The 12,246-nt window shown below is 42.5% G+C and overlaps 1 protein-coding gene across 1 annotated transcript; it reads right to left on the bottom strand.

Annotated features, from left to right (window-relative positions):
- Nucleotides 1–2,569: 2,569 nt before the first annotated feature.
- On the bottom strand, nt 2,570–11,773 carry IDS (iduronate 2-sulfatase). The gene is made up of 9 exons (XM_069867621.1): nt 11,701–11,773; nt 10,110–10,246; nt 9,471–9,648; nt 8,643–8,731; nt 7,243–7,443; nt 6,464–6,634; nt 5,692–5,818; nt 4,016–4,189; nt 2,570–3,312 (listed from the first exon to the last, which is right to left on the bottom strand). Exons 2-9 carry the CDS (start codon nt 10,239–10,241, stop codon nt 2,810–2,812), a joined length of 1,575 nt encoding a protein of 524 aa, XP_069723722.1. The 5' UTR covers nt 10,242–10,246; nt 11,701–11,773; the 3' UTR covers nt 2,570–2,809.
- Nucleotides 11,774–12,246: the final 473 nt, after the last annotated feature.

Below are 12,246 nucleotides of genomic sequence, written 5' to 3'. Positions count from 1 at the left end.
CATCTCATTTATTTCCTGATGCTTGGCTTGCATCCTCTATCCTCTAGAGAGAACAAGAGCACTTTACTTTTATTGCTCCCGTTAAGCTCTTTTGTTCTTCAGCGGAGGCTGCTCAGGCTAGCAAAGCCCAGGGCTCAGGCTCTACAGGGGAATTGTAGAATGGTTTGGTTTGGAAGGGACATCCAGTTCCAGCCCCCCTGCCATGGGCAGGGACACCTCCCACTGGATCAGGCTGCCCAAGGCCCATCCAACTTGGCCTTGAACACCTCCAGGGATGGGGCAGCAACAACTTCCCTGGGCAACCTGTTCCAGTACCTCACCACTCTCATTGTGAAGAAATTCTTCTTTATGTCTAGAAGCAATATTCTGGTTCGTTTGGAAAAAAAAAAGTGCCTTCTCCCTTTCTGTCAGCTGATTTCGCATTTCACTTAAACTATGTCATAAAAAAACCTAACTCGCATAGCACTTGCAAGAGCAAAGTTCTTTTTCACTGCTATGCCTTGGTCATTCTCAGAAGCGTTATGCCTCAACGCAGCAGTGTGCAGAAAGAAGCAGCTTGCAAGATGGACACAGCCTGCTCAGCAGCTCACGCTTATTCCAGAAGGTCCCTTCCCTGAGCACGTAGATACCAGTCTTGATTCACCAGCTGTCAAAGACCATTCTGGTTCACGTCTCCCCAAAAGATTACTGGATTTTGATTAAGAAAGGTCAAGGGTAGCTTTTCCCTTCTAATATAGAGAATGACTTGAGGAAAAAAATACTCATCATCTAGCACTAGGACTTTTATCTCCACTTGAAAAACCAAATTGCCTGAAGTGATGGGAGGCTTACAGAGTATGCACAAGAAAGGAATTTATTTGCATGAAAACAAAGTCATTTATCTAGATACTATGATTTTAAAGTCACCCCAAAAACTTGGGGTTTTATACAAGTGTTTTGCAGAACAAAATGCACAGCTCAGGTAGCTAAGTCTAAGATAATCACCATTCGCCAGATCAATTTTAATTGTACACTGTACTACTGACCTAGCCTAGCAGAGACTTAGATTAATCCTTAACACTTCAATACATCCCCCCAAAAGAACTTTCCCAATATTTGATTTTCTTTTGAAGGAAAGTGTGTCAGAGATATAATTAGCTTTAGCATTAGACTCCAAATCTCTGCCTGGCACCATTCTCAATAAAACACACCTTCAACCAGTGTAAAATCGGTATAGCTGATACAACTGCAGCATTTCACACCAGCTGAGGATCTAGGCATACATGCATAAGTGAGGGAAAAATATGTTTTCATCATGAATAATAATGTTGCAGAACACATGGCATCTTGGGCTGAGTAAAACAAATAACAAGTTCATAAGAAATATACTCTTCTAATTTAGTTTAAGGCAGTAAATAACCACTGTCTTCTAACAGAGAATCAGATTCATGGTAGGTATCTCTACATTAATTAGAAATAAGACTGCCACATGGATTTTCATGAAATAAAGTTATGTCTGTGGCTTCTCTAGGATATTAAAGTCAATTTATCTGAGGAAGATAAGTTATGGCTGACTTTTTCTTCTGGTAGGAATTGGAGCACTTTGAGGATGGTAGCAAGAGTTAAGACTGTCTGAACAATCTCTTATCTATTAAGATACATATTCTAAGAGCCATGGAGGATCCCAAGATGGAATTGCAGTGATCCAGCAGGCTGAGAGAACACAACACAAATTAATGCCATCACACTAGAGCACAGAGTACCTCGTGGCTGTGAGCATAAGGTACGCAAAGCACTTATACACTCAGCCAAAACATTTTTCTCAGATACAAGCTCCCAAACATATTTACCTTAATGTACTTGGCCATATGGAAATCTACTTACCAGCATATCTTCGGACAATTGATGTTCCCCATCCTATGTTGCTAAATGCCACACTATGAAAATGTGAAACTAAATGCGAAAGTTTTAAGTATCATAGTCCAACACCAAGACTGCCAACCCTCATCTAGCACCTAAGCACGTGAAGATCCAAGTTTCACTGGACATGGCAACCCTTAAGTGCACTGAGCAGTTCAGCAGCTATAGCAACTAGCAAGATACAACAGCTAAAAGGCTTCCACCTCTCTTTACTTGTGAGGCCTCATTGAACAAATCCTCATGAAAAAACACAGAGGAGCATAATGGTGTTACCTTAACCTCTTATTTAGTGCTTCAGCGATGAAAGCACTAACTTCATATATATAAATAAATAAATAAGATTCCCTCCTGTATGATAAGAAGTGTGAATCTCCAAATTAAAGCTTTTATTTAAAATAATTAAATTTTGAATGAAACACAAAGTTTCTCTTTTAGCTGTAGTGAGAGGTAAGGCTGATGACAGCAAAAGCCTCAGTACCTCATCACTATCAAATGTCTCCTTGACCACTCTAGCCCCAAGTCTCCTAGATAAAGTGGGCAGAACCTGTTTACTTACACACATTCTCTGCACAGCCTTTCAAACACAGAAGTTCCTCTTTTTCCACCTTTCACAACAGCAGTTTTAGCACAGAACAGAAGACCATAGAGATGATTCAAAGTATGGCCCTGTGTACCCTTGCGTGGCCTTTTTAGAAGTGTTGTGAGCCTGTGTTTGAAAACACAACTGTGTTTCACTCTGACTCCTTCAGTATAACAACAGCTACGATGAGACAAAAGCAATAGCTAATGTTTTGATACAAACAGAATTTTAATTCAATCCAAGTGTTTTGTGTACAACAGGAAGGTTTTATACAAAAAAAGGGAACTGTCTCTTCAGTTGCAAGAATGCACACGAAGAAGTTTCTGAATCCTAGTGCTTCAGGAAGGCAAGAATTTTTTTGAGCAAATTACCATGTGAGGTATTGCTATAGATGTTATAATCCTGGTTTGGATCAGTCTCCATTATGTACAATTCTCCTGCATGGACATCCTCAAAGTCAGCACTGAAGTTGTTAGGATTAAACCCAACCCATACAGTATACCTGTAGTCAATTGTACGCATGGAATAGCCCATTATTCTGATGTCCTTCAGCTTTGGCTTGTCAGAATTCCATTGAGGAGCATCTGCAGGCCGAGGATATTGGCTGAAAGCAACAGGTTCTTCATTAAAACACCTGTAAGTGTCATTGCACCCATCCTTCTCTTCCTCCACCTTCTCTCTGGAGGCATCGAAGTAGTGGACAATACTTGTCCCCTCAGTGCACAGGGCAACATGAAATGAACTCTCTGGGCACACAGGAGGAATTTGCAGGCCAGCAAGTTCAGCAAGTGTTGGAAACAGAGACACAAGCTCAACCACTTTTTTGCTTTGCCCTAGAAGAAACATCAACATACAAGTTATGGAACACGACACTTTGACAGACATTGGTAGAACATTTAAGAAACTTATTCTGATAATTAAGTTGGTGTTATATTGAACGTGCTTTGTTCGGATTTGTGGGGTAACAAACTCGAGGTAATTAAGGGGTGGCAGTTAGCTCTGAAGATACTGGCCTATGCATATATGATGAATGATGAACTTTTAACACGAAAATTTTTGCTCTTATGTTTGTCAGATGTGCAGCCTTCAAGACAATAATATTAATTTCTTCAAACAAAAACTCTTCAGAAAGATAAAGCAAGTTCTAGTGGCAATATAGTGACATGAGAGTGCCTCCATCCAAACAGTTTTCAATGCCACCATTTGAAGTACAGATGCTACACAGAGAATGTTTACTAATTGCTGTTGGAAAGACAGCAGTCACCACTACAAAAGGTCAGTCAACTATCCTTTTAGATACCTAAACCACATAAAAATAAATTGCCTGCTGTGTTAATGCAGACATCTAGCTGTTTCTACTAAAGCAGATCTAACCAAAGCAGAAGTTTGTGTCCAAGGAGTCCCTTCCCCATCTTGTTCCTCATCAGTACAAGAAGCAGAGTCAATGACACTGACTCAAGCTGTAGGTAAAGTAGCGTTACGTCACTGCTTCTTTACATATATGCACTGCAAACAAAAAAAATGCTGGAAACTTACCTTGAGGTACCAAGCCTAAACCAGGGCCAAAGGGGTCAAGGTAAGGGAAGATCCTCTCCCTTTCACTAACAGAGGAAGTTGTCACTCCTGGTACATAAAACATCAGTGGCACACGGGTAGCAACATCAAAATTGCTGTATTTTGCCCATTCACCATGTTCTCCCAGGGACCATCCTAGATGACAAAAAGCAGATTTCAGAGCAGATACTAGGTTGTAATTTAGTAGCCTTTTTTTTTTTACTGTAAATTGGCTCTGGCTGTTGAGGCCACTAGTTTGTTATCAAGGTTATATTAAAAGGCAAATAACAATCTGTGTTTAAATATAACGAAATATTCCTCTAACATGAAAGCTATTTCAACAGCCACCTAAATCTTGCAAGTTGATACTCTTATTAGGGAAATAATTACACCTTTCCTTTTTTCCCCTACTTTAGGTTAGAATTAGCATTAAAACAGCAGAAAATAAGAACTGGGGTGTGTCACAGTGCCTACAAGTCTCCAGATCAATTCCACAAAGCACTCATTCAAGTTCTGGGCAGCTGCCAGCTCTCCAATACTCCTGTTAACACTGTAACTGAGCATCCCTTGGAGCCAAGGCTGCTAGCTATGCCAGACTGCCATATCAAGATGTTACCCCTGAGGAAGCAATAGAGATTAAACCTCTTTAGCTCTCCTCTTCCTCTCAGAAGAGATGCCAACAGGCAGATCTGTTGCCAACTTCACTTTGGGGGAAGACAAAGGAATTCTACGACAGCTATGTTAACACAATTTTTTTGATCCCTTTGCTAGCCATGGTACCAGAAACACAAACTATTTACAGTTAACCACAGCAAGGAAAAGAGGAATTAATTTTAGAACACAAAGTCCAAGTCAAAGTGGCAAGTCAGAAGGAAAATCTAGAGTCACTTCACTACCAGAAGCATTAAACCTATTGTTCCACAGCTCATAAGGGCTTGTTTATACACACGTGCTCACAGAAGTCAAGCCAAATTAACTAAATATGTGACTTTAAATTGATTTAGTTAAGCCATATCCTAACTGTCTTCAGTCAGCTAAGCCACCCCCAAGTTAAAGGGATCAAGGGGAGTTATTTTAATTAATATTAGAGTATTGAAACAAACATGAAATGCTTGTGGTATTTGTCCCATTACTCCAATTCATTTTTTCACCACGAGGATCCAGAGTGTGGAAGACCTCAGTTATGGGGGGAAGCCATATTGCTGCTTGCAGAGCATCTAAACTGATAGCACCGAGAAGTACAAAACACATTTCAGCAGTTAACGAGAAAGCCTGTCACCTACTGTACCAGATGGCTTTTTACAAATTATAAGGGGGGAGGAGCGGTCGCTAGCCTTTCACAGCACTGTTCCCAGCAAGAGTCACTCCTTGGGTAGGAGGTGGAAACAGAGCAAAGCTCAGCCCAGCGTCCTGGCAGACAGCCTCACCACTCACTAGCAAACCCTGAGCCTGATTAAAGAGAGGTGCCTGCAGGGGGACAGAACTGTGCAGACACAGAAGCCTGTGTCAGTCCATTTAATTAGAGATGGAACAGCCAGATATACAAGGTGTGGTAGCTCTGCTGTACATTATATAAACACACACTTGATTACTATGCTAGCACAGAGTTGCACAATTACGTTATTAACAGTGAGCTGGAGAAAGACTTAAATGCTTACCGTGATCAGCAGTAAAAACTACTATTGTGCTATTTGAGAGTCCTACATCATCCAAAGCATTCAAGAGCAGGCCAACTTGTGTATCCAGGTAAGAAACTGCTGCATAATAGCTCTGACGAATCTGCCGCTGCAAGTTAAGAAAACAGAGGAGATACGGTGGAGGGAAAAGTTAATTTTTCCCCAGACACACAGACAGGAGCATCAGGGGGTGGCTGCATAAGTAAAGGAAATGGAGGATTTTACTTGTAAAGCTTTTTTTTTTCAAGTGTCTGTAGCCTCATTAATGTCCCAGAGAAAGTAAACAGGGAGGGGGCAGTTAGAAAATTCTATCTGCCAGAAGTTCTTTCAAGTAAGACGTTGCAAACCAATCAGTTCTGCTGCTCTCAGGGTCCAGCCAGTGCACCTTATTTTGACACAAGCACTGGAAAGTCAAGACAAATCTTGCAAAGAAGAGATACTGAATGGATTGAAGCAGATGAACAGAGTCAGACAATGAGAATCACTGGTAACTGCTACACACATTCCCTTATACCAGGAGCACATACTACTACCACTAGCTGATGACTGATCTCTTCCTCCCTGCACCCCCTGGCCTGACTGCAGTTACAGCGAAGGTTTGCCTAGACATGAACAGCATGCAAGGTAGGGAATTCATAGTATTTGCAAACTGTCAGTTACTGAATATCTGGGAACATCTAAGAGCAGCAGACCACTCCTTTGTATTTGACAAGTTAAGGCAGTTTGACGTCAGTGCACTATATCAATGGCTTACCTGGAAGTCATCCGGAAGTGGTCCATAAGGGAAACTAACATTTAATGCTTTCACATCGTCCCTCTGTCTGACATCCATCCAGGGGTTGTATGCCACAGAAGGCAGTTTCTCTGGCACCCAGGGATCTGGGGCTAATGTGATGTTTTCCAACGGGTACAACTTGAGAAATTCCTTTACAATACAAACACAGATGAAGATTGCCCCACTTCAAAGGTCTATTTTAAACTTCGTGTTGTACAGCTGCAACCATTTCCCCTTGCATGATCCTTTGATATTCTTACAGTTCATTCCCGCTTCCCCAGAGCATAAAAGGTAGCAACACTGCAAGTCAGCCCAAATCAATTCCTGAAAAAACACTGAGTTAGTAAGTACCCAAAACTAGCCTCCAGTATCACAAAGTAATACTGAAACTAAAGGTCCAGCACCACCTCCTCTGAAATGAGTAAGAGTTTTGAGCAGAGTTTTGCCGCCAACTTGAACAGGGAATGGAGTACAGGATCTTGTAAGGCCTCATTATGTCACACTCTATCAAGCCAAATGTTACCGCCACACAACAGCAGTCACTGTTACGGTGGTAGGAGCTTGGCTTCTAGCTGCATGGTCACAATTCATTCACATTAAACATTCTGAAATGCACAGGCAACTGCTAAAGTTAAACCAAATCAAGGCTGGTTTTCAGTTTGCTTTCCAGAAACAATAGCAATAAAGCTTCTGCAGAAAAAGCTTTGAAAAATAAAAGCAAAGCTTGTATGTTTCCCCGCAGGCTTCAGTTTTCTTACCTGTGGGTACCTCAGTGGGATATGTGGTTTATGGTAACCAACAGCCAGGAAGAATTTCTGCTTTTTCGTTTTCAAAACATTCAGTAAGTGTATGGCCTCTTCAGTGCTCTGCATATCAGGCAGAGTACCACTGGGCATTTCTGTCACGTCCACTGGGCACACCAAGTTAGCATAAAGTTTTCCATCTTTTCCCCTACAAGTCTTAAAAAAAAAAAAAAAAGTAACTTCTGTACTTTTCAGACCAATTTGTTTATAAATCCTTCTACCAGCAAAAGATTGTAGACTGCATACAAAAAGGAATTTCACAGTTTCTGTGAACACAAAAGGTGCCAGGTGCGTTAACAACCAAGCAGACAGTTAGTTTCAGGAGCTGAAGAATACAACTTCCACATCTATGGAAAAGCAGAATCCTCTCTAAAGCTGGACAGAAAATTAAATGTAGTCATATGAGAAAACACACAGTTTCTATGATGAATAGAATCTCCAACCTATTGGCAATAAGGCAGAAAATAGTTACACGATCTACACGCACTTTCAATCTTTCTGATCCCAAGAGCTTAGAGAAAGCTGCCTGGAAATTGACTTAGTTTCTGAGTAAATGCCACCAGTGGCTGATGTACAATCAGCAAAGAAAGATAAATTAGACTAAATGGTTACCAGCAAAAGGTGGCCTCAGCAGGATGTTTGGTAGAATTGTTAAATAAAAAAAAAATATGCCACAGATACAAATAGCGTTGTTAAAACCAGTTTTTTTCAGCAGCAAATGCAAGAACAAAGCATAGCCAAGGCTGTCTGTAGCCTCATGGTTGGGGCTCCTAGGTTTGCAGTGTATAGACTTCAAGACATGACATATTACAATGTTTGCATATATGTAGAACAGAATCTTTTGACACTTAAGAACAACAAACTTTTCTAGAAAACTGAATCAGACGGCAAAGTTTCAGATCATTTAAAGATCATTTTAATTATGACTTCCACCCACTCAGCATAGAGCTCTTTATTAAGTTGATTTAAGTTCACCAAGCCTATGGACAATGTTTTGTCACTTACTAAGCAGAGCAAGTTTAGTATGGAAGTTGACAACTGCACTTTTCAGATAGAGATTTGTGACCTAGAACACTCTTTCTTGCAAGCCCTTTATATCCAGTAACTTAAGTTTCAAAATACCAATATAGAAATATTTAAAACACCTGCAGGATGGTCACAAGTTAAAATGATCCACAACTGAAGAGTCAGACCTTCTTCTGGAAGGCTAAGAAACAGAATGCTGGACTGGTTAGTAGTATCCCTGCACAAGGCTGCAGTCTTAAAACCCACAGAACAAAGCCTGTGCTTGACACAAAGAGCTTAGTTGTATCCTGAAAACCCTTCTTTGTTAGGGCCCCACAAATCACCCTTACCTTATCATTTTCATACTTTTCAGTTGAAGGATGAAAGGGTGGAACAGACCAGCTGTACGGGTAGTCATCACTGTAATTGGATGAAACCCCTGAAAAGGGTAAAGACATTAGAAATGTTCTAGTAGTCCACTGAACCATGAGGAGCTTAAATACAGGTGTTTTTTGTTGAAAGGTACTTTTTAATGGTGAGGGAGACTAAGGCCTCTAGAAGAGCCTTACTTCAGAGAACAGCATCAAAAACTCCACTAAACCCCACGATTAATTCCAGTCTTTATGTACATCTTTAATTAGCTCTACTATCAATTGGAAGTTCACATGCCTACACCAGTTTAGTTTGGGGGGTACAGAACTACCAAGAAGAAAGTTAGTATTATAGTATTTTTCAACTCAGTGTTATTGCTTCTTAACTACTGAACTACTTTCCTATTTAATTTGTAGTATTAGTCATACATTCTATATCTCCTGAAACATGAAACATATATATGCATAATTAAGACAATGAGACTGTCCACTACTTTAATCTTCAGTGGATGCCTAACTCCCAGACATATTTTTAGAATTTTACACATTTATTCCCACAATCCCTAAACAAGATGTGAAAACATTCATTAGGTAAGAGTCATCCAATATACAAACCTCTAATACCTTAAGATTTAAAATTAAGACTTAAAGACAACTTACAATTATTGAACAATATGGTTCACGATTATGATTTAGCTTGCCAATACAGGCAAGAATCACACAGTTTTTACTTATATGTAAAGTCTGTTTGCAAGAATACAAACATTAAGCACGCGTACATTAAGTAGATGACAATTGAAACCATACCAGGATGAAAAACTTTCCCCACAGATAGGGTCATGTAGCCATTCTCCTTGAAATACTGGGGCATTGTGGAATAGTTTCCTGCATGTACTCTCCAGTAGGAATAGAAATCATACAGTCGAGTAGTATCAGGTCTGCGCCCAGTAAGAAACGACACTCTACTGGGAGCACACACAGCTTGCTGAGGAGAGAGACACCCGAAAAGAGAATCAATTTGGAACAAGAAGTAAAACACATGTACAAACTGACCTAGGTGTAAGCTGGGCAAAACATCTGAGGGCTTAGGAACTGCACTGAAAATGTTCCCTAGCACTTCAATCTCGAACAAACAGCATCCTTATTAAGACTATCAATTCCCAGTTTTTAGCAAGAGACACATTTATCTAGAATTTGTCCTCAAATAAGCAATTCCAAAGCAGTAAAAGCTTTGGTTATGCATCTAGTAGCACAGACATACATTTTTCTTAGTTTAGTAAAGATAGGTTCATGCAGTACAGTTCAACCCAACCATTTACTTTCTACTGGAAGTACTTAAGGTTAATAAATTCTTGCTTTTTCCAACAGTCTGCCTAGCACCTACTCTGATAAAACCCGTAATTATTTTGTATAGAGAAAACATTTGTATTAAGTTCCTTGTCTCACCTGTGCATATGCATTGCTGAAAACCATACTCTGAGAAGCGAGTTGATCGATGTTTGGTGATTTCACAATCTCATCTCCATAGCAGCCCAAAACAGGTCGCAGATCATCCACGACGATAAACAAGACATTCATGCCATCTAGGAAGAAACAGAATTAGGAATACATTAACTTGAGATACAGTAGAGGCTACGTCACACCAATTTTATATCATTTTTCAACCCTGAAGTATACTTAAGACAAAAATAATATAGTAAGTAAGAACATCTAACAGTTTTATGAAGGAACGCCAACAGGAGGATAAATTCCTTCAACACATAGGAGCTCTTATTTGCCCTAGACAGAACCAGAGCAGCTTTCGCATCAGTTCCCGTCTCCCTGCTTCTTCCAGCTGCCTTCGGACAGTCCAGGGGGTGGTGGGGAACAACGGGGTGAGGTGGGGAACAACGGGGAGCTACAGCTCTGCTGCTACTCAACCCCACTGCCTGCAAGCTCCGAGAGGGGACTTCAGCTGCAGGTGAACCCCAGAGACTGTCATGCCACGAAATCCTGCTCCACAAAGATAAGAAAATGCTTTTTAAAGTTAGGCATCTCATTTTAACAACACCCTCCAGCGCAGCTCAGCCCCTGCTCCCATACAAGTGGTTACAGTTACAACAAGGGGGATATTTTGATTTAAGCTAAAGTTTCATCTAATTAACTGCGCTCCTTCGAAGTTAGATGGCATTTCCCCACTGACAGTATGTTTTCTTTAGCAGAGTTTTCCAGACACTGCTACTTCTTTGGAGACGATATCGGCTGGTGCTTGCTATCTGCTGAAGAGGGGGATCTGCTTGCAGGGCTTCCTCATCTCAAACGCGAGGCCAGGCAGAGCTGGAGCCAAAGCTCCAAATTAGAATCATGGAATCATAGAATCACCAGGTTGGAAGAGACCCACTGGATCATCAAGTCCAACCATTCCTATCAAACACTAAACCATGCCCCTCAGTGCCTCATCCACCCGCCCCTTAAACACCTCCAGGGAAGGTGACTCAACCCCCTCCCTGGGCAGCCTCTGCCAGGGCCCAATGACCCTTTCTGTGAAAAATGTTTTCCTAATGTTCAGCCTAAACCTCCCCTGGTGGAGCTTGAGGCCATTCCCTCTTGTCCTGTCCCCTGTCACTTGGGAGAAGAGCCCAGCTCCCTCCTCTCCACAACCTCCCTTCAGGCAGTTGTAGAGAGCAATGAGGTCTCCCCTCAGCCTCCTCTTCTCCAGGCTAAACACCCCCAGCTCTCTCAGCCGTTCCTCCTAAGGCCTGTAAACAAAAGCTTTGACTGTTACGAAGTTCATAATATTAGAATTACTCCTCGAAAACCAACAGAATACGCATAAGATTTCTGGGAAGCTTTATCCCTGTGCCTGTGAGGGGGAAATCCCTCCTGCCCCGGCTCCCGCCCGGCTGCACGCTCTGACGGGGGTCACCGCCCGCCCCGAGAGAGGCCGCTCGCTGTCCGGCACTCCAGGGCGAGTCTCAGAACGCCTCCGTGCCGGCACTCCGGGTGCCAGCCCGCCCCGGCTTCCCCCACACCCCCCTGACCCCCGGTGCCGCCGCACCTCCCGCCGCGCCGAGCCACCCCAGCAGCCACAGCCACAGCCACGGGCGGGGCCCAGCGGCAGCGCTGCCCGCCGCCATCTCCGGGGCGGGACACGCTGACGGCCTTTAACCCGCCCCGCTCCCCGGCTCGGACCGCCCGCTAGGGCAGCTCCACCGGGGACGGGGGCTCCTGCGGCTCGGAGCCACGTCCGGAGTCCGGGCTCTTCCCGCAGTAGCTCCCTGGGAAGGGGAGCAGCGTGGCATTCTGACAGTGTTTTCTTTCTCATGCAAATAACGGTGGGGAATAAGGAAATCCAGGTTTGGTATTTAGAGTAGCTGTCTCAGAGTCGTATTTGACTTTCATCCCATTTGTTAATCATAGAATCACTAGATTGGAAAAGACCCACCGGATCATCGAGTCCAGCCATTCCTATCAAACACTAAACCATGTCCCTCAGCACCTCGTCCACCCGTGCCTTAAACACCTCCAGGGAAGGTGACTCAACCCCCTCCCTGGGCAGCCTCTGCCAGTGCCCAATGACCCTTTCTGTGAAATATTTTTTGCT

The sequence above is a fragment of the Phaenicophaeus curvirostris genome, chromosome 13, assembly GCF_032191515.1.
Source record: "Phaenicophaeus curvirostris isolate KB17595 chromosome 13, BPBGC_Pcur_1.0, whole genome shotgun sequence".
NCBI classification, from domain to species: Eukaryota; Metazoa; Chordata; class Aves; order Cuculiformes; family Cuculidae; genus Phaenicophaeus; species Phaenicophaeus curvirostris.
The sequence above is the reverse complement of the archived record's forward strand: the minus strand, read 5'-3'. Positions and strand labels throughout refer to the sequence as shown.